The sequence below is a fragment of the Carassius auratus genome, chromosome 7 (assembly GCF_003368295.1).
Source record: "Carassius auratus strain Wakin chromosome 7, ASM336829v1, whole genome shotgun sequence".
NCBI lineage: Eukaryota > Metazoa > Chordata > Actinopteri > Cypriniformes > Cyprinidae > Carassius > Carassius auratus.
The window spans coordinates 1,903,668-1,926,033 of record NC_039249.1 but is presented as its reverse complement, the minus strand read 5'-3'; the positions used below and the strand labels follow the sequence as shown (position 1 = coordinate 1,926,033).

Below are 22,366 nucleotides of genomic sequence, written 5' to 3'. Positions count from 1 at the left end.
ATTACAAAAGTGACCGAAATGGTGCCATACATAGAAATCATCTGGTGTTTGTTTTCAGTGCACTGTATTTGTGTTGAAGTGAATAAGATTAGACAACTAGGTAAGTCTTTCACACCCTCCTTACAATGCATGAATGTCTGAATGTTTAGAGTACAGAAAATGCTATTAGAGTTATGTGAAAGCTGCCAGTATTCAAGGATTATTCAACAACAAGATATTGACATCCTGGTCTGTGGTTAAATGTTGACTTTATCTTATATCTCCTCATTTGTGTTTTCTGTTGCTGGCCGCTCATGATGTCAATGGATAACAAAGTGTTTCTCTGTCAAACCCTGAAACAGATATATGAACTTAACCATGAACTATTTAGTCATCATTATTATTTATTATATATTAGTTATCATCATTAGTGATCATCAGCTGTCAGATCAAGCTTTGATCCTGAGTTCATGGAGCCAAACACAAGATATTGTATACCCTACCTTCACCTCTTCCTTTCTAACAATAACACTGAAATAATTCTGCTGAGAAACACAGAGCTCACACAATCTCAGGCAAAAAGTGTTTACTAAAGTTAATGTACATGTATAATACATAAAATATTTAAACATAAGAGAGAAGTAGCCACACCATCATAGAAAAATAATAATAAAAAAAAAAAAAAAAAAAATATATATATATATATATATATATATATATATATATATATATATATATATATATATATATATATACTTCCACTTCCGTCACATTGATTAATTTATTTTTACTTTGATTAGAGCACATTTTCTCATTATTAAGCTAAAAGAAAACAATACAAAAATTGATCTAATGATATAAATATGATAAATATGCTTATGGGCCCCTAATAAAATTAAACTGGCAGATGAATGTCTCAAAATTCTGCAGTTACTGAATAAAACACAAAAGTACATTTCGAAAGAGTTTGTAAAAGCAAACACATTAAAAACAGCAGTTCTAACTCTAAGTCCTTAACCAAACACCACCTACACTGATTCATCCACCTGGAGAAATACAGACCATCTACACTTCACAGCTCAGTAATATATTACTGAAAGATTGCATGAACTATGTATGTAACATTATCTGTAGAAAAATAGTACACATGTATTTAACCTTCAGACCTGGAAAGAGTAAGATAAAGGAATTAAACATACAGGCATTCACATGTTCTTTAATCGTCTTAAGTTGTGCAGATGAAGTTGAGTTTGTGAGTCTCAGGAAGACTGATCCAGCGCTGATCTCCTCCAGACTGAACTGCTCCAGATCTCACTGTGTGTTCACAGTCCTCCTCTGATGTGCCGTTCCCTGGAGCCCAGTTCTGATAGCACACGGTATCTTCACTCACCCAGAACCAGATGCCCAAAATACAGGAGTGACGTAAACCCAACCACACCTCCGCAGACGACGCACGTTTAACCACGTTCATCACACGACGCTGCATCTCTTCTGAATGAACCGAGACCAGATCCACATGATTCTGTCTGCAGTATCTCAGAGCTTCAGACCACGTCACATTCTCTCTGATCACAATCAGTTCAGGATCTGCAGATAAAACCAAGCACAAGCAGAAACTAGAGAGAGACTGATCAAAAACAACATGCAGAACAAACACTGAGGATGAATTTGTCATGTCAGACATGTAGAGTGAACTTTAAGAGATCTGGAGGTGATGATGGAGTGTGTGTGTTTAGTGAAGATCTACTCACCTTCATAACACACAAAAGGATATTGATTGGTGCAAGAGACGTCGAACCATTTTCTCTGAAAATTAAGAGCTGCACAGTTTTCATTTCCTCCATTATTATCAGGTTCACGAGTGTCCCAGTCTCTGAATGAAGAGTTACTCTGATCTGACCACTGCCATGAGTCTCTGAACAGACCGATCCAGATCTGTGATCCTGATAAATTTCTGTCACTAATGAACTCCTGAATCTGTTGATTCTCGTTCTGGTTCCTCACACTGACCAGATCAATGTGATTCTGTCTGCAGTAACTCTGAGCGGCTCTCCATTTCATCGCCTGATTGACAAAGACAAGTTCTGTGTCTGTTTTAAGAAAAACAGATAAAAACAGATTCATCAATCAGTTTGTTCATTATTCTTAAGATGCTTCATGGTTATCATCAGAAACACATCATTTAAAGACTGATTTTGTGTTGAGATCCTGAAAGCTGAATGTATCTCACAGCTCACAGTGTTCAGGTGTTTATCACAGACTCTGAAGCTAGTGATCATAAGTTTTTTTTTTTTTTGAAACCTCTACTTAAAAAATACTAATTTCTGACAATACAAATCTCAAAAACAAAATATTGTAATATGGCTAAAAGTGAACACAATAAAATTACATCGATGAGACAAGAACTAAATAAGAGTTTTGTTCGTAAACATCAAGAAGAGTCAGAATTCCATTCAGTAGTGTCCAAAACTGATGACCGGAGGTGCTTTTAGTTATTAATGACCCTACATGTTTGATTAAACCATTACAATTATATTATTATTTTATATTTTTCAAAATACAAAACCATATATATATATACTGTATGTGTGTGTTATGTATGTGTGTGTTATAAAATATTTAACACAGTTTTAATAATACTTGAATAAAGGGTTATGTTGATTTACTACGCTAGACATGCCCATTTATACATTTATAAATTAAATAATCATTAATTATAAATAAATGTATAAATAAATTATGAATGAATTATGATTAAGAAACACTTGCCTAAACAAAAAAAATACAAATAAAGTTATGCTCCAATCGCAGATTTTCACATCTCTCTCTCTCCTTAATGTTTATACATTAATGTTTGTTGCCATTGTAGGGAGATGCACTTACTGTTATTGGAGGAATTGCAAATACAATTTAGGTACAGATTACATCCCAAAGCATACCATTGTCCACCTGAGATCATAACGCATTCTTCTGCACCAAGATTTGGTATTCCAGTATGCCAGTTCAGATAGAGCGCAGGTTCACCTGAAGACCAGTGCCATTCATCACGACCCGTCTTCTGCAGCCCAATCCAGAAATTCTGAACACTTGAATCATTCACACTCTTCTTCAGCTCGTTCATGTCGTTCATGTTTTCAGCGGTGGCCAGATCTGTGTAATTCTCTCTGCAGTATCTCTGAGCTTCAGTCCAGGTCTTCTCCTCATTTATAAAGTGATACTGACGCTGAACACATTCAGATACGGAGCAGAGAGCTGTGAAAGAGAGACGCTGCTTTAATGCTTTTCATAACAGGATCAAACCTAATGAAACTAGAAATCATGAATAAAACCACAAACACACTCACCAATGAGAAGAAGAATGAAATACAGAGTTTGGGCCATTTCTGAGGAAGAAATGCATTAAAAAACTCAAATACACTCATTTTCATCTTAGAATAAAACCTCATGATTTTTTTTTTTTTTAAATAACATCTTAGCAGCATAACAAGATTCACACCAAATCAAATAATATTAACCTCTCAAAATCTAATTCTAGTTAAAGAATGAACTTATGAGTTATTCTTACTTTAGAGGTTGTGTTTCTGTCCTGAGTCTGATGTTTCTGTCCTCAGCCTCAAACTGTGTAATGATTATTAGATCTGCTCTCTTCACTCATTTAGCGTCACATTATTTGTTTACTAGTCTAAAAACCCTATTTCATATTCACTTCCTCTTTATTTGTGTATATCTCTTTCCATTAATTTCCATACTTACATCTGACTTACGTCAGTCTGTATCAGTCAATATGAAAATGAATGTTATTTAACAGAATTACATACTTATAAACATTATTTAATTACAATTTTAACACTTAAAACCTCAGTTTGAGGCATGATTGTGTGAGAAGATAGAATACTTGTGATTATTGTGAGAAGAGTTTTAGAAATAATAATAAAAAAGACAAGATGAAGAGGAAAGAGAGAAAGAGAGATTCTTCCCGTTCTTTTTCCTCTTCAGAGCCGAGGCCTCTGCTGGTGAAGATGAGACACAGCAGACATGAGCAACAGAGACCAGACTCCATTAATCTGCTCATATTGTGTGTTTATAACCCTGAGGTCCATTTATAATGTTAGAAAAGACTCTCATCACCCAAAATAAAATACCATCATATGTTTCTGTTTCAGAAGAAATGTGTCTGATGTTCTCTGTCTAGATACTCAATCTAGATACTAGACTGTGATTGAATGGAATCCAAAGATTTAGATTTCAACTCTTTGTGAAAATTCTAATAGTTTCGTTTCCTACTCCTGCAGTTTATTGTATTTTTTTCTTGTTTATGAAACATGAATATGTTTGCATGTTAACACATCCTCATTCGTTTGTTTATGTCCACAGCACATTTAGATGTTCAGGATGGACAGTATTTACATCTCTGACGTGAAACAGAAGCATAAACAATGAGCGTATTATTTTAGTCACATTTGATTACATGTCATTCAGTCTTATTCATTAGTTTGTTTTATTGCAGATAAATGACACTGTAAATTCAAATTTCAATTCAAAGGTCCAGTGCCTCAAAGTCCACAAAGATTGAACTTAATGTTGTTAAATGAGGCTGTCTACTTCCTGTTTGCATCACCAGCTGTTCCTGCATCCTCCTGTTGCCAAGCAACAGTGTGACAGCTGCCACAGCAGAGACGTTTCTGACAGACTTAAACAACTACAGATAAAAAATAAATCAAAATAAAAAATAAAAAAAAATCATCCTAAAACAACTCTATAACTAACTTCTGTAGTTTACAAAACACTATTACTGTATAATAAACAAATGTTTACTGTAGAACCTGCTTAAGCAACACATTATCAGTTCTAACTCACTGACACTTGGTCAGGATCCTTAAGCATCGCTATTTGGCGCTCAAGATATCCCTTTAGCATCATTTTCAATGCTCAGGGGTATCCTTTAAGCATCACTTTTTGACATGCAGGGTCCTCAATTCTTTCCAGTTGTTTGTCTTAGTTTAATGGTTTGCATGCATTTAAAATTAATTATAATATTTTTATATAAATTTATACTTTGACTGGAATACAACCTCAGCTTTACCCTAAACCTATAACTTCTGAACAATATAAAATATGACAGAAAATAAAAATACAGTCGCAGGTATTTGCAAAAACTGACGTAAGGCAAGGCAAGGCAAGTTTATTTATATAGCACATTTCGTACACAATGGTAATTCAAAGGGCTTTACATAAAAGAAAAGAAAATAATCATGAAGAAAATGTATAACAAAAATAAAACAAGCCATTTAATTTTTTTTTTTAAATGGTTAAAACATTTAAAATGAATTTAATTGTTCATTCAATAAATGCACAGCTAAACAGATGAGTTTTGAGTCTAGATTTAAATGTGACTAGTGTTTTAGCACATCTGATCTCTTCTGGAAGCTGATTCCAACTACAGGCGGCATAGTAACTAAAGGAGGACTCCCCTTATTTTGTGTGAACCCTTGGTATTTCTAACTGACTTGATCCTAGTGATCTGAGTGCTCTGTTAGGTTTATATTCAGTGAACATATCTGCAATATATTTCGGTCCTAGGTCATTTAGTGACTTATATACGAGTAAAAGTACTTTAAAATCAATCCTAAATGTAACTGGAAGCCAGTGTAAGGACCTGAGGACTGGTGTGATATGCTCAGATTTTCTGGTTCTAGTCAGAATCCTGGCAGCAGCGTTCTGGATGAGCTGCAGATGTCTAATGGTCTTTTTGGGAAGGCCAGTGAGGAGCCCATTACAATAGTCCACCCTGCTGGTGATGAAGGCATGAACAAGTTTCTCCAAGTCTTGACTGGAAACGAACATCTAATTCTTGCAATGTTTTTTAAATGATAGTATGCTGATTTAGTTACTGCTTTGACATGACTACTGAAACTAAGGTCTGTCTCCAGAATCACACCAAGATTCCTGAATTAAGGTAAGGTAAGGTAAACTTTTATTGTCCCCAGTAGGGAAATTTGTCTTGGGCCATCACCCATGCTGCAACCATACAATAGACACATTAGACAAATACAATTCTCAAAATACACAAAATATTAATTCATAAAATTACAGCTCCATACTTCCTCTATTTAACAACTTCACAGACACTGCTTTTAGTTTTTAAATCTATTTAATCTGCAGCGAGGAACCCTGAACCTCCTGCCCGAAGGCAACAACTCATACTCTGTATTCAAAACATGGGAAAAATCACAAACAATCCTCTCAGCGTGTCTTACAGTGGCATGTTCGTACATAGTTTGCAGTGGTGTCCATTCATTCACTCCTATAATTTTCCAAGCAGTATGTATCATTCGTATCAGCTTTGATCTCGATTGCACAGATAGGTTCCCAAACCATACTGTGATACAGTCAATATCTGATTAAACTCTCAATTACTGCCTGGTAAAAAAAAAAAAAAAATACCATAACTTGATTTTTAGTTGTTTGACCCCTAGAGTAAAGGTATGCATTCACTTTGAGAACTTCATGTTTGTTTCCAAATGCCATAACTTGGCACATCCAACTATTAATTTCATCAATGCATTGGCAGAGGTATTCAATGGGACTGTATTGATTTGGAGATAAGGCTAGGTAAATCTGGGTATCATCAGCATAGCTGTGATAGGCAATTTGGTTCTTCCTCATTATTTGACTTAGTGGAAGCATATACATGCTTTGAATTGAGCCTTGAGGGACTCAACATGTCATGGACATCCATTTAGACTTATGCTCTCCTAGACTCACATAATAGCCTCTATTCAGTATGATCTGAACCATTTGAGTACCATCCCAGAAAGCCCGACCCAGTTTTCCAGTCTCTCTAGTAGTATGTTATGATCGACAGTGTCAAACGCAGCACTGAGATCTAGCAATACCAGCACCGATATTTTGCCAGAGTCACAATTTAAGCGAATATCATTTATTATCTTAATGAGTGCTGTCTCTGTGCTGTGATGCGGTCGGAAACCAGATTGAAAATTGTCCAGGTATCCATTTGAGTTTAAGTATTTGTTCAGCTGATTAAAAACTACCTTTTCTATAATTTTGCCTATAAAAAGGAAGATTAGATATTGGTATAAAATTCCTTAAAATGGTGTTATCAAGATTGCTCTTTTTCAGGAGGGGCTTTACAACTGCAGTTTTTAGGGAGTTTGGAAACGTCCCAGAAAGAAGTGAGGCATTCACCACTTCTAAAAGATCTACCTCTATATAGTTAAGCATACTTTTGAAAACAGATGTGGGAAGTGTATCAAGACAGCAGGTTGATGATTTTAGGTGCTGCACTATGTCTTCCAGAATTTTGCTAACAATTATTTCAAAAATAGACATAGTATCTTTTTGATATTGTAGCCGAATCAGTCTGACCTCTGCATTACTTGAGGATGTGCTAATCGCCTTCCTGATATTGATGATCTTCTCAGAAAAGAAGGAAGCAAACTCATTGCATTAGCTGTCTGATAATAACAATGGATGAAATGTTTAGACCCCTACTGATGATTAGATCCAGAGTGTGTCCACCTTTGTGTGTGGGTCCATGCACATGCTGAATCAGGTCAAAAGTGTTTAGAACCGTTATCATTTCTTTTCTAGTTTTGTTTTCTGCATTATCTATGTGAATATTAAAATCCAACTCTGAGGAAACTATTGATAACTTTTCTGTGACCTCTTCAACAATGGTTAGAGAGAGTATTTTGGAGGCCTGTAAATAATAATAAACAGAATGCGTGGAGCACCTTTCAGCACAATCCCTAGATATTCAAAAGACAAGTACTAACCAAATGACACTTGCTTGCATTGATAGACATCTTTAAATAGAGCAGCTACACCCCCACCTCTCCTAACAGTCCTGCAGACACTCATGTGAGTGAAGTTAGGAGGGGCTGCTTCATTTAGGATTGTTGCACTGCAGCTGTCTTCTAGCCATGTTTTATTAAAAAAAAAAAAAAATCCAGATTGTTTGTGGTTATAAAGTCATTGATTAGAAATGATTTATTTTTAGTGAGCGAGTGTTTAAAAGTGCTAACTTGATGGCAGTGCTTTGTGTCTTTAGGTCAATCTTAGTTTGATGCATAATAGGCCGCAGATTAGATGAGTTTGCCCTTCAGCTTGAGAAGGCCTTAGACTTTCTATCACGTGATACAACTGAAATAGAGAAAGCTACAGGCACACTGTACACATATAGGGACCTGACACATATCACTAAGAGCTGCTATCAGTTGTTTTGGTACACCTTCAGCAGACGTTGTGGCACCGGTCGGAGATTTCTCATAGGAGCAGGGCCCACAGGCTTTGGTGATTTGGGGGCCCGCCGTTTTTTTTGTTGATATGTGAGGGCTAGCAGCGAATGAGTGAGAGAAGTAAATAAAACAGTAAATAAAACAGTTGAGACTATTTACATGAAAATTTACATCTAAACATGCATTGATGGCAATATTATTACACAATATATATTACCCAAGTTAGTCATGACAATAAAATTCCCAGTGCCTTTCACGTCAGAATATTGATGCAAAGGATTTTTATCTAAACTAATGGAGAACCTGCACATAAAAATGACCTAAAGGTGTGCCCTGTGTGTCAGAAAGTGACGCCAAGGGGTCCTGACGAAGTGTAAATATCTGACGAGGTGGGAGTGAGAATGTTTTTTGAAGCGCGAGGGAACCACAGACAGACAGAGGGAGAGGTTGAAAATGTCTATGAAAACACCGGCTAGTTGGAATGTGCATGCTCTTTGCACACGGCCTAGGATGCCATCGGGACCCGCAGCCTTACGGATATTTACCCGTCGGAAGGATCGGGTTTCATCCTCGACAGAGACGGCGAGTGCACTAACATCTTCTGCAGCAGCCGTGGGAACACTCTCTGTGTGGACGGTGCTGTCAGTCTCGAAACGAGCATAAAAGTTATTTAGCTCATCCGGTAGAGAGGCGGCGGTGTTCACAGAAGCTGGTTTATTCCCTTTAAAGTCTGTGATGTTATTGATGCCCTGCCATATGCTTCTTGCATCATTGCTTTTGAATTCTTCTTCAACTTTGTTGTCATATTTTCTTTTTGCGGCTTTGATGAATTTCCTTAAATCGTAACTGGCTTGTTTGCGATCACCAGCGTTCCCGGATTGATAAGCGGATGTCCGGGCTGACAAGGCTGCTCGAACATCACTATTGATCCACGATTTTTGGTTGGGTAGATGCGGATTGTTTTTGTCGGCACTACATCTTCTACACACTTCCTGATGAAACACGTTACAGTTTCTGAGTACACCTCTATGTCGTCATCAGACGCTGCCCGGAACATGTCACAACTGAGTGCCTGGTCTGTGTTAGCTTGAGGAGGAAAGTAAACAGCTGTGATTATTACCGCTGTAAATTCCCTCGGCAGCCAGAATGATTGACACAGAAGCATATGAAATTCCAGATCAGTGCAGGCTGGTACATCACCACAGTTTTCAGGGCGGAGTCATCAGCAAACATGACGTAATGTTAGGATAAAGACATAGTCTGGCCACATGGACTTTGATCTTATCTACTTATCTGTCAGCATTGCAGGAAACATCATGCTGAACAGTGTGGGGGCAAAACACAGCTTTGCTTCTCTCCATTTGTAACCGTGAAAGCTAGATCTCTATCATCAAGCACACAATGCCGGTGTGGAATTGGCATGTTATGCAAATGAATCTTTCAGGGCAACCAAATTTACTCATGATCTTCAAAAGCCCCTCACAACTTACGGTATTGAATGCCTTGGTTGAGTCTATGATTGCAGTGTTAAGGTCAACAGTTTGTTCCTGGCACTTCTCTTGAGGTTGTTAGGCAGCAGATATCATGTTTACTGTTCCTCGTTGTCTCCTGAAGTCACACTGACTCTTAGTGAGTAAACCCTGCTCTAAGTGCACAGTGAGACGTTCAGGAGGATTCTTGCAAGGATTTTTCCTGAAATTCCTTGTTGGTTGTCACACATCTGTCTGTTTCCTTTGGGTTTGTAAACGTGCACTTTGGTGTCCCTGAAGTCTTGAGGAGAGTAGCTTGTGCCCACAGTGTTTGGAATATAGTTCTTTCTGCTAATTTTGCAGGCATGGTCCAGAGGCTTAGATCTCAGATAAAAGATGCTTACGTTTGCATATAAAGAAATCCTCATTCATTTGTTTACATCCACACCACGTTTAGACATTCAGGCTTGACAATTTGCATCTCTGATGTGAAACATTGAGATAAACAGTGAGTATTATTGTATATATTTACATTTCATTCAGTCTAATTTATCGGTTTTATTGCAAAAACAGGAATATTACAGTGTAACTGCGTCCCAATTCAGAGGCTGCATCCTTCAAAGTCCACAAAGTTGAAAGTGGCCGTTATTAAATGAGATTATGGTCTATGAAGATGTCCTGATTGTATCACCAGCTGTTCCCGCCCACTGCTCCTGTCGCCTAGCAACTGTGTGTGACAGCTGCCATCAGGTACACAGCAGAGATATTTCTGACAGACTTTACACACAAAAATGTCAGAATTGTATTTATTCCAGGTAAAATAAGTTTGGTTAAACTGTTTATTAATTTGATCTAATTAGCAATAATTAGTCAACAGTTAATTTCTCATTTTTTTAACAGTGCTAATTTTATGTAATTATTTTGCCCTGCAATGGAGTCACCATTCCAATCAAACATATTAATGAATTATGATTGAAACCAAGTTGGATATTATAATTCTGGTGTTGGGAAACAGTCAAAGAAGGAGATTAGATTGCTGGTTGTACAGGAGTTTATTTGAGCTGATGTTTTTGACACATTCTTTAATATTTTGTGCAAAATACTTCTAGAGATTTTATACCCAACCTTCACTGCTCAAAGAATAAACATTAGTTAATTTAGCATACAATGTTGGTGCTCACTGATTCATATTCAACAAGTCATTTCTAATCTTGATACATGAAACTCAGTGTAAGAGAGAGAAGTAGTTGCGGTAACATACACAGATCTTTAAAACACTAAAAAAATCTAATATCACACACTTCAGTTATATTATTTATATCACGATAGAATAGAAACTAGTATACATGTATATCTAATTGAGAGTCTATGATGTTCTTTGACTATCACAAAACTCAATGAAGTTAGTAAATGACACACACACACACACACGCTGAGTGAGCAGAACGTTTCTGTATTTTTAACCCTTAGATGCGACTGCCTGTTGAGACAAATATTATTCAAATTATTCCTTTACAAAGTGGTGAATGAAAATGTAGTTAAAGGTAATAAACACACAAGCTTTTCTTATTTTATATAAAGTTCTGTGTTTCCTCTCACTCTGAATATCTGCTGCAAATGAAGTTGAGTTTGTGAGTCTCAGGAAGGCTGATCCAGCGCTGATCTCCTCCAGACTGAACTGCTCCAGATCTCACTGTGTGTTCACAGTCCTCCTCTGATGTGCCGTTCCCTGGAGCCCAGTTCTGATAGCACACGGTATCTCCACTCACCCAGTACCAGATGCCCAAAATGTGAGAGTGACGTAAACCCAACCACACCTCCGCAGACGACGCACGTTTAACCACGTTCATCACACGACGCTGCATCTCTTCTGAATGAACCGAGACCAGATCCACATGATGCTGTCTGCAGTATCTCAGAGCTTCAGACCACGTCACATTCTCTCGGATCACAATCAGTTCAGGATCTGCAGATAAACCAAGCACAAGCAGAAACTAGAGAGAGACTGATCAAAAACAACATGCAGAACAAACACTGGGGATGAATTTGTCATGTCAGACCTGTGAACTTTAAGAGATCTGGAGGTGATGATGGAGTGTGTGTGTTTAGTGAAGATCTACTCACCTTCATAACACACAAAAGGATATCGATTGGTGCAAGAGACGTCAAACCATTTTCTCTGAGCATTAAGAGCTGCACAGTTTTCATGACCTCCACTATTATCAGGTTCACCAGTGTCCCAGTCTCTGAATGAAGAGTCACTCTGATCTGACCACTGCCATGAGTCTCTGACTCTGAACAGACCGATCCAGATCCATGATTCAGATGAATGATTATCAGTAATGAACCGTTCAACCTGTTGATTCTCGTTCTGGTTCCTCACACTGACCAGATCAATGTGATTCTGTCTGCAGTAACTCTGAGCGGCTCTCCAGTTCATCGCCTGATTGACTAAGACAAGTTCTGTGTCTGCTTTAAGAAAAACACATGAGAAAATATTAATTAATCAGTTTTTAATTATTTGTATGTTGCTTTGTGGTTTGTATCTGAACAGAAGCAGCGATGGAAAGATCAGAAACATGTCATTCAGCTTGAGCTGCTTCTAATGCTAGTGATATATTGAATATTCACAATATATTCAGGATTATTTTAAAGATGAAACATATTTAACATAAAGTAACATCTGGGAACATCATGATTATTATAGAGCTCTTATATGTCTCTCTATAACACTGGATTCAGACACAAAGAGTCGGATGAGAGAATTATCAAACAGATGACATTGTTACACTGCAGATAAAATGTTGACCCGTCCCAGAAACATTTACTTGGACAGTAAATTAGTTCATTAGAAATTAATGAAAATTACAATAAATTATAATAAAATCTTTAAATGTACATCTATAAATGAAGTGTTGTTGTGATTTTAAGTATCTATACTCACTGTTGTTGCAGATAAAATGTTTGGTATTACTACATGGCAAATCCTCAAATTTTCCCTTTGTCATCATAGCACAATAATCTCTGCCTTCTGGTTGTTTATCTCCCCAGTTCAGATAGAGCGCAGGTTCACCTGAAGACCACTTCCATTCATCACGACCCGTCTTCTGCAGCCCAATCCAGATTTTCTGAACACTTCCATCATTCACACTCTTCTTCAGCTCGTTCGTGTCGTTCATGTTGTCAGCGGTGGCCAGATCTGTGTATTTCTCTCTGCAGTATCTCTGAGCTTCAGTCCAGGTCTTGTTCTCATTTATAAAGTGATACTGACGCTGAACACATTCAGATACGGAGCAGAGAGCTGTGAAAGAGAGACGCTGCTTTAATGCTTTTCATAACAGGATCAAACCTAATGAAACTAGAAATCATGAATAAAACCACAAACACACTCACCAATGAGAAGAAGAATGAAATACAGAGTCTGGCCCATTTCTGAAGATAAAAGATATCGAAAAACTCAGATGTTAAATATACACTAATTCATTTTGGTGTAAAACAATTTCAGTGACAATTACAAATGAGCTTAAAAGTTATTCTTACTTTACAGGTTGTGTGTTTCCGTCCTGAGTCTGATGTTTCTTAAACGATGTGATGATTGTATCTACTCTCGTCACTCACTCAGCGTCACATTATTTGTTTATTAGGCTACTCTTAAAAAAAAATCTTCCACATTCACGATTTTCCTTTTTTTTTTTTTTTTTTTTTCTTTTATGTGTTGGTGTTTGTATGTGCAATTCTCTGGAAGAGTGTTCATTTGAATGTGTTAGAGAGTGGTGTCTGTTCTGTCCACCTCAACATTTGCATTTCTGTTTTCCATTTTCTTTCAGCTATGATACTGTCAGTGACCAACAGCATGTTTCTGCATCCCAAACTAAACAATATTTTCACAAACTTTGAACATATTCTGTATCACCATTAGTATCTGTTATAAGTGTTTTGCACATAATGTAATGACACATACAAATAAAAGACAACAGCAACACACAACTGTAACGACTGGGAGTGGCAGGAAAGAAATGCGAGATTAATGAGATTTAATGAAAACAATGAGACAATACAAAACTGAGACACAAATAACGCTGGGAGGAATAAACAGTCCAAGATGTTGGTGAGGAATGACGAATCCGGAAGGCGGAGGTGAGTTGGCAGCAGGAGAGGGAGACACAGGAACTGCGGGGAAGCGAGCTGAAGGTAAGTGGTGTTGCTTGGTGGTGGGTTGCGTAGAGTGGACGGGGTTCCGGGGAGACACGGATATCCAACGCAGAAACACACAAGAAAGCAAGGCATAGGTTACAAACATGAAACAACGCTCTCACAAACACAAGACGCTAGACAAGCCAATATATAGGGATAAGTAATGAGTTACAGCTGTTGCTGATGACAATTAACGGAGACGCCCACAAACGAATCAGTGCTGACGCGTAACACACAGACTTCACCCACAAAGTGCAAAACCCAGAGATCACGGTTTACCAATCGTGACAACAACTCTTAGGGCTACATCCACACAAAGCCAGAGCTTTCCCTATCCGATCTTTTTTTTTTCCCTCATCTCAAGAAATATCAGTCTACACGAAACCATGACTTGGCCTTGGACAGCTAAACGCATCTCTGTGTGGACAGTTTATGGAAATCAGATACACAGAGTATATCAGTGTACTATTGCTCTCTTCATATAATTTAAACTTATATAACAGTACTTTTCATTCACTGGTGTTACAAATAATGCTTGCATTTGTCTCTCATTTTCCTTATTCCCTTTAATTTTTTTCTCGTTTTTCTTTCTTTTTGTTTTTATTAACATGTATATGAGGACATCCAGGCCTGCAATGATTTGACCAGACAAGGGGTCAAACCAGATTAAAGCCCTGCATTTCAGCCCGACTTATTTATGCCCCTCGGGCCGGGCCTCGGACCTTTTTGGGTTATCCTTCTATTTATATTTTTAAATAAATAAACATTTATTAAACTAACTGTATGTGTGATATGCTTGAAGTGTTTTATATCTATGGATTTTATTGTAGCCAAGTAAAGTATTAGCAGAGGCTTAATTGATTAAATATGTTTTAGGCTACTTGCTGTCGGCTCGGCTGTTTAACGCTAATCGTCATTTTAAAAATGCTTCAAACATTTTTCTAAACTAACTTGATAAAGAAATGAAGAAAGAAATGAAAAGAAACATAACACATAACTGACCGATTTTTTAATTGCTGCAAATAGGGCAGGCTTCCGCTGTGTAATAAAATAAATAAATAAAAACACGGGCTCGGGCTGGACTTGGGCTGATAATTCTGATGAGCTGTCGGACACGGGTCAGGCTAGGGCCTGAGCGTCTCGGGCCAGGGCCGGGCTCGGGCCAAGATTTGAGGCCCGTGCAGGGCTCTAAACCAGATACCAGTTCCTATTTAATACTAAAATTCATGTTCACATAAACTCAAGCCATTTTTAACAGCAGAAGCTACATAATATAGCACAAAGGGTCCATATTGTGTAAATGTATTTACATATGAGTTCCAAGAGCAGGAAACTAGTTGAAAGATCTCTTAAACAGTTGCATTTAGATTAGCTAATCAGTCAAGTCAAGTCAAGTCTGCTTTATTGTCAATTCTTCCACATTTACAGTACATACATACAGAGAATCGAAATTATATTACTCTCAGACCCCGCTGCATACAGATTACACTAACAGTAGAGCCTAAAACTCTAGATCAAATATAAAATGTAGTTACAACTATACAATAAGGGAATGTAAAAAAAAAAAGACATCAAATTAAATTAAAAATAAAGTAAAATAAAGCAGTACAAGGCACATGGCAGATAGAGTGCAAAGTGGTTTCATAGATCAGTGGTGCCTGGGGCAGAAGAGGGATGGGGGGCAAGTTCGGGAACGAGTTCAGTTTCCTGACAGCCTGGTGGATGAAGCTGTCCTTCAGTCTGTTTGTCCTGGCCTGGAGACTGCGCAGTCTCCTCCCTGATGGAAGCAGACTGAAGAAGCTGTGAGATGGGTGGGTGGGATCACCTGTGATGCAGAGGGCTTTACGGGTGAGACGGGTTCCGAAAAGGTGACCCGTCATGGAAACCAGTGACACAAGTCGGCAGCACAACTTTCGAGCAAAATGAGAAAGAGGCGTTTTTTTTTTTTTTTTTTTCAAAATTGGTTTATATCACAAAGAAGCCTCTCTGTGTTTGAGATAGCAGTATTGGTATATTTAAAAGCGTAGATTTTGAGGTTGAAATCAGCTTGTTTGTCGGAGATTCTAGCATGCAGTAGGGGCGTTTCATTGTCTGTCTGTATTTCCATACTGGATAAGCCGGCTTTTGTTTCTTTTGTTATTGCCCCCGCCCTCCGAGGGAAGCGTGGCTACTTAGTATGCAGCGCTCTGGCCGGCTCTAGCGAACAAGCGCTCACTGATTCTGAAGATGGTCTGAGTGAAGATAAAGTGGCATAATAAGACTGTATAATATCCCTAATCTACAACTGAGCGAATATGACTACGGCTATATCGATAGTAACATTTGATGGGGATAAAGACAGAAAAATGGGGAAAAACCATAACATTTAGAGGCAAACAGACGCACAGTGCAGACTTCGGATCTGCAAGAATACTTTTTCTGTTTCTTATGTTGTGAGTTTCCATAAACATCAAAGTTTGTTGTTTTGTGTTCATTCTAAGAACACGTACATGTTAGAACTGACTTGTGACCCTTCTTTCAGTGATTGAAATTTAGATAATTATTTAATTTGTTTCATGTCTGTGTTTATTGTAGATATTTGTTACTAATATAATGTAGAGGATAAATGTTGAAAGTTTCAGAAATTATGTATACTGTTGTGGGCGCTGTGAGAAGAAAAGAGTAGTGGGAAAAGAAGGCGAAAGAAGAAGGAGAGTTAACACCTTTTGTTCATGTTAAAACTTTCAGCCCCAGAATCTGTCACAGAAAACAAAAGAGAAAAACAACCGGGGCAAATAAATCTACTAGAAAAGAAAAGCTGTCGTTGTTATTGTCCAAGGGGGCAACACTGACACTCCCTCTAAGTTCAAACAAACCAATGTTCCGGAGTAATTCATGTACTCAAACAGTACTCTGACTGAACTGCTGTGAAGAGAGAACTGAAGATGAACACCGAGCCAGATAATGAACGAAAGATTGACTTGTTCTTGAGTCATCTTGATAATGTCAGATAACTTTGATAGAATGGTATGAAATGGATTACAATCAACAAAAAAATATTCAGACAGCTGTTAGAATGACAGTATCAATATCAGGACTGATTTAGCTGGGTATATTTAATGTAACATTGTTGGGGAATTATGCCATTTTAAATGAAAAATATAGGTTAACATTATTTATTTGTTCACAATGTGAGAGAACCAACATTATGAAGCAGTTTTCGACATGCTAAAGAGTGTGACTCTTTCAAAATAAAACATAAAAATTGTTTGCAAATAGATCAAAACTGTTGATTTACAATAAATTCTAGTTTTCTAGTCTTTTTATTTTTTGTTCTTCCTATTTATGAAATCTAATTAAATTATTAATGTTACAGAGGTAAGTGAGGACCCAAATGCGGTTCAACAGAAAATAGAGACTTTAATGAAAACTTAAATGTTCTTCTGAGAGAATAAGGCAAATGAGCAACCCGCAGAGAGGGCGATAAAAAACAAAACAGAAATATCAGCAGATAACTTGAAAAAAGGTATCTTTGGCAACAGTCTGGGGCTGGAGATATAGCGGCGACTGGCCGCGGGTCTCTCAGAGCTCTCTCAGACCAATTTGGGAAATGAGGGGTGTTACTAGGGATGGGTATCATTAAGGTTTTAATGGTATTACTACTCTTACCGATACTGCTTAACGGTCTGGTACTTTAACGGTATTCTTATTGGTACTTTGTGTTGTGTTAGGCAGTCGAAAACTTTGCATTTCTCTGTCTGCACATAATGCACTTTTGAAAGATGCTTTGACAGATTGCTTGTGTTTCCGCCCTTACATGCAAAAATGTTGTTGCACTTATGACAACCAGCGTTGTCTGCATCAACTCTAGTGAAGAATAACCACACTTTGGAACGTTTTGCTGTCTCCGCCATAGTCACTCTTTGTATTAAGCAGGAGTTTTGGTACTGTAAAGGGCCGTTCACATATCGTGTCTTAAAACGCGTGGAAAACGCTAGGCACTCCGCTTTCTGATTTTTTTTCTCCCACAAAGCCCTTGGGCACTCGCGCTCCTGAGGAGTCTGCCATTGCTAAGCAACCATGACTTGCTCTCTCCAATGAAGACGCGGAAATTTCAGTAATGGATAAATGGATTTGCAGCATTAAAAACTGCTTGCAGTAGCTCTGCTACTAAAGTAATTTAAAAATCCACATACGACTATCAGCTGTTCCTTCATCTTGGCTTGTGAAGTTGTTACGGAAAAGATGAGGAAGTTACATGACCTGCGGTGCGCTTTCTGCATTCTGAAAAGTTGAGATGTTTTTAACTCTATGCGGTGCAGACGCACCCAGGAAAAACGAGCGCTTCACACCGCGTGCGCGTCGCGATCGCATCGCTTCCATTATGAGCGCGCATACCGCGCGCCTACATTTGAGGGCTTGGGCGTCGTGACGCCATTACTTGGCGTGGCCGCCACGTCACAGCCTCCTTTACTGCTACTCGGACTGCTGCGCAGTGTTTAGACATACTCCCTCTCATCCGTCTGTCTTAATTTGATTAATTAAAAATCTATTTCAACCATGGTAAACCGTTTCTGTATTGTGGGGTGTAATAGCGCAACACATAATCTCCATGGGGAAAACTAAATGAGAATGGATAAATGAGAATGGACTTTACACCGCTTTCCTGCTTGGAGGCGCGACCACCGAGACCATAACATCTGAATATTAATTTATATAGCTTAAGTTAACATTGAAAATAAGGGAAATTTCTTGGGATACTCATCCAAAATACGGGAAATTTCAACATTCATCTTTTTGTTGCTATCCCTTTGCTGACAGCAAAAAGTTGTACTACAAAACTGCTGCATTAACTAACGTTAAGCGATTTGTGAAGCTAGGTCTAACGTGACTTTAGTTGCAGATTGGCGTGAAATCGTGCTCTCACAACAACCATGCTATCTAAAAAGCCCAACATCACCCAGAAATATAAAAAAAATAATATAATATATAATAATAATATATAAATTGGCCTTAAGGTTGCACTCAAGTAAGCAAACGATGCTTTGAAAACATGCTTTGCTGGAAGGGCAAGGGGTAGCAACAGGACAACAGTACAGAGACAGATGGAGGGGCTAACAGGATATTTTACAGGAAAATACTCAAACGGGAAGACAGCGGGAAAAGAGCTCAAATACGTGAGAATCCTGGATAAAAACGGGAGGGTTGACAGCTTCTAACTACACTTTTCTTAAAAGTAATTACATGTGTGAACGGTTGTTAGCACTAACATTTACCAAACTAGCAGCAAGGTGTAGCGCAGCTTACCGTTGTCCAGATTACTGTAACGTATACTGTTCGCCGGTTTTATGATCTGCAACTCCTGAACCCATCCATTTGTGAACTGCACATGAGACTCCAATGACTTGTAGCTTCAGAACTGTTCTGAAGTGTAGGCGCTCATAAAACAAACAATGTAGCTGAGGATATCTGTTATGCAAAAGTGCGGCAGCAAGTAATCGTCGGTGCTCCACTCCACTCCAATAGATATGATATGTGAATTGCCCCTTATGCGTGTGTGTGCACCACACTCGTTCTTGTTGTGTGTGTGTGTGACTGACAGACAGCCTCCGGGCCACGCATGAGAGATCTCGTAGATCTCACAGACAAACGTCTTAATATGATCGCACATTTGAAACATTTGGTGAGATAAAATGTGCATGATAACATTATTAAGCAAATCTCTTCGTCATCGTCACTCTTTATTATTAAGCGGGAGTTTTCATACTGTTATGTCGGTGCATGCGCCGCGCTCTTTGTTGTGTGTGTGTGTGTGTGACTGAAAGACAGCCTCCGGGCCACGCATGAGAGATCTCGTAGATCTCACAGACAAACGTCTTAATATGATCGCACATTTGAAACATTTGGTGAGATAAAATGTGCATGATAACATTATAAAGCAAAAATACATAGTAGCCTACATACATTTTTTCCCCTCCAGTACCGAAAGCAGAACCAATATCATCAGATCTTACTGATACTAAGGTCTTTCATAATTTAGCCCCGGGGACAGTATGTGAAATGGCAGTATGTGATGAATAGGGGTGAGACTGTGTTGTCAAAACATCCAACGTTAGGGCAGATCCAGGAACATGGTTGAAAAGCACTGATTTATTCAATCAAATTCATGCATTTATAACTACAAAAAACTTTTTGGATCCCTCATTTGGAAAACACATCTTCTTTATATTCAACGAAACTCCTGTATTTTTTTCTGTAATGGTATGCGCTGTGAGCATGTGTATAGACTATGTAGTGGACAGCAATAGACAGTCTTTACCTCCAGGGGTTGTCCTCAGGTGTATAATGGAACGTTCACATGTCGTGCCTAAAAATGCGTGGAAAATGCTAGGCGCGTCACTTCCTCCTTCTTTCCAAAGTGCTCGGGTAGTTGCGCTCCTGAGGCACCATGACCTGCTCTCTCCATGAAGATGCGGAAATTTCAGCAATGGATAAATGGATTTATTGGTCAAATGGATTGACCAGCTCTTGGCTGAGCTTTCAACGTTGTTACAGGAAAGGATGAAGCTGTTTGGTTAGTTGTCACATGACCCGAGGGGCGCTCGTGGCATTCTGAAAAGTTGAGATGTTTTTCACTCGATGTGGTGCGGTTGCACCTGGAATAAAGGAGTGTGTGCATCGCGACTGTGTCGCTTCCATTATGAGCGTGCATACCGCGCTTACATTGGAAATAATGAACTTGAGTGTGCAAAAGATGCGATATGTGAATGACCCCTAACACTCCACTGAGTCCAGACAGTTCACATCATCACAGTTTCCGCACAGAACAAACATCTTCCCTCTGTGACACACAGCAGTGAAGAAGTATTCCCTGGGTCTGGACACGTCAGGAAAACCTGCCCTGAGCAGGATCAAATCTGCACAAGGACACACAGACTATATAATTTCTGCTTCTTTCGATTAAGCAATCATCTGCAATATTTAACTAACATTTGCCTTGTCATGCATTGGCAGGAAGTTTTGGAGCTTGTGACCCTCAGATGTCAAGAGTTTAACCCCTCCCCCACCCCAAGTCAAAGTTTTTACTTAGTATTGCCATCTGGCAATCACAAGCTTGAACTCTCTCCGTTCTGAGGATAAAAAGTGCAGATGATCAGAAAAAAAGAAAGACACTCCAAGGAGTGTCAGCCTGACCATTTAGTTTGCCTTTATTTACAATATTAACAAACATTTTACATATAGATTTTCCTCCCATGTCATCAAATTCATTTCTGAGAGTCTCTCTGGACTCTTAACAGTTGACCAGTGCAGTCTTTAAAGTCAGGAAATAGAGTCAATTCTGGAAAAGAATCATCAACAACTGGTTGACATTGTCCATTACAGTAGTATTTTAGCAAGTATAATTCAGTCTTTGTGAGTTCACACTTCCAAGTGCTGAGCATTTGATTTATTATCCTGATCGATCTAACTCCAACATGAGAGGCCGTCTCCGTCGTTCCTCCATCCCCGTCTGGGTTTTCACAAACTTTTGCGAGTGAGAGGGTGTGACATCACCAGGTGTTTCCCAACTGTGTTGTCTAGGCTCCGCCTTGCCTGCATTCTCCACCAGTGTGGTGGGAGAAGCAAACGACAGACACACTTTTTTCATTGTAACATAATTTGTTGAGATGCTTTAATGTTCAACAACACATTATTTTTCAAATACTGTACATTATTGTAGAACCTCTACAAAGAATTTTCTACAAAGTCCCTCCTTCTAACAAGCACAGTCTGCTCTGATTGGCCAACTGACCCAGGGCATTGCGATTGGCCGAACACCACAAGCACTGGTTGGAAATGTAACGTAATGTAGCTTCATCTTTCAAAATAAATGTAAAGACAGTTAATAATGTCCTTAGTTTTACCATCAGTTCAGGCCCGAACAGACACAGTGATGAAGATCCTATGTGTTAGCAGTACACAAGCCATGGACCATTAAGACAGCTGACGCCACTGTGTGACCCTTTCAAAACTATGCATTTGAACATTCAGTAGCAAATACTTACACTAATATCAAAACATACTTACAGTAGAGGATTCAGAAGCTCCTGATTGTCGTAGCAAAGTCAGAATAACCTCCTCTCCTAGTTTCACAATACAGTCATCCATAACATGCATTGGTGTTCTGTTGTAAGTAATCTTAAAGATTCCTAAATGCATCTACTTTTAGAAGGTCAAATAAAGTGCTTTTGCATTGTCTAGGTACACACACCATCTCCCTGACATGACTGCTTCAACACTAACGGTGTTACTGAAGCCACGCCTTTTTTCTTTGTGTGAACATTCAGGTGGCATTATGCAAATATATCCACATAATGATGTAGACATGTGGGGCATGTTTGAAAGAGGTGTTTTAGGGGAGGCGTGGCAGTCTTCACTTTGATAAAGAATATATCTTTGGATTTGAGACTTTAGTCTTTGCACATTTACAGATCTTCTTTATGCACC

At 38.5% G+C, this 22,366-nt stretch overlaps 2 protein-coding genes across 2 annotated transcripts; both read right to left on the bottom strand.

Moving 5' to 3' along the window:
- Nucleotides 1–860: 860 nt before the first annotated feature.
- LOC113105439 (C-type mannose receptor 2-like) lies at nucleotides 861–3,360 on the bottom strand. Its single transcript, XM_026266506.1, has 4 exons — nucleotides 3,324–3,360; nucleotides 2,863–3,231; nucleotides 1,731–2,069; nucleotides 861–1,566 (listed from the first exon to the last, which is right to left on the bottom strand). The coding sequence occupies exons 1-4, from the start codon at nucleotides 3,358–3,360 to the stop codon at nucleotides 1,205–1,207; spliced, it is 1,107 nt and encodes a 368-aa protein (XP_026122291.1). The 3' UTR covers nucleotides 861–1,204.
- Nucleotides 3,361–10,638: 7,278 nt separating this feature from the next.
- On the bottom strand, nucleotides 10,639–13,274 carry LOC113105480 (macrophage mannose receptor 1-like). The gene is made up of 4 exons (XM_026266564.1): nucleotides 13,100–13,274; nucleotides 12,651–13,007; nucleotides 11,831–12,178; nucleotides 10,639–11,672 (listed from the first exon to the last, which is right to left on the bottom strand). The coding sequence occupies exons 1-4, from the start codon at nucleotides 13,134–13,136 to the stop codon at nucleotides 11,302–11,304; spliced, it is 1,113 nt and encodes a 370-aa protein (XP_026122349.1). The 5' UTR covers nucleotides 13,137–13,274; the 3' UTR covers nucleotides 10,639–11,301.
- Between the last annotated feature and the right edge of the window lie 9,092 nt (nucleotides 13,275–22,366).

Coding starts and splice junctions, on each gene's coding strand:
- LOC113105439 (XM_026266506.1), bottom strand. CDS start 3,360: ATGGCCCAAACTCTGTATTTCATTCTTCTTCTCATTG. Junction 2,070..2,862: donor TTGCAATTCCTCCAATAACA/GTAAGTGCATCT, acceptor TTCTTAAAACAG/ACACAGAACTTGTCTTTGTC. Junction 1,567..1,730: donor TCCTTTTGTGTGTTATGAAG/GTGAGTAGATCT, acceptor TTTTATCTGCAG/ATCCTGAACTGATTGTGATC.
- LOC113105480 (XM_026266564.1), bottom strand. CDS start 13,136: ATGGGCCAGACTCTGTATTTCATTCTTCTTCTCATTG. Junction 12,179..12,650: donor ACATTTTATCTGCAACAACA/GTGAGTATAGAT, acceptor TTTTTCTTAAAG/CAGACACAGAACTTGTCTTA. Junction 11,673..11,830: donor TCCTTTTGTGTGTTATGAAG/GTGAGTAGATCT, acceptor GTTTATCTGCAG/ATCCTGAACTGATTGTGATC.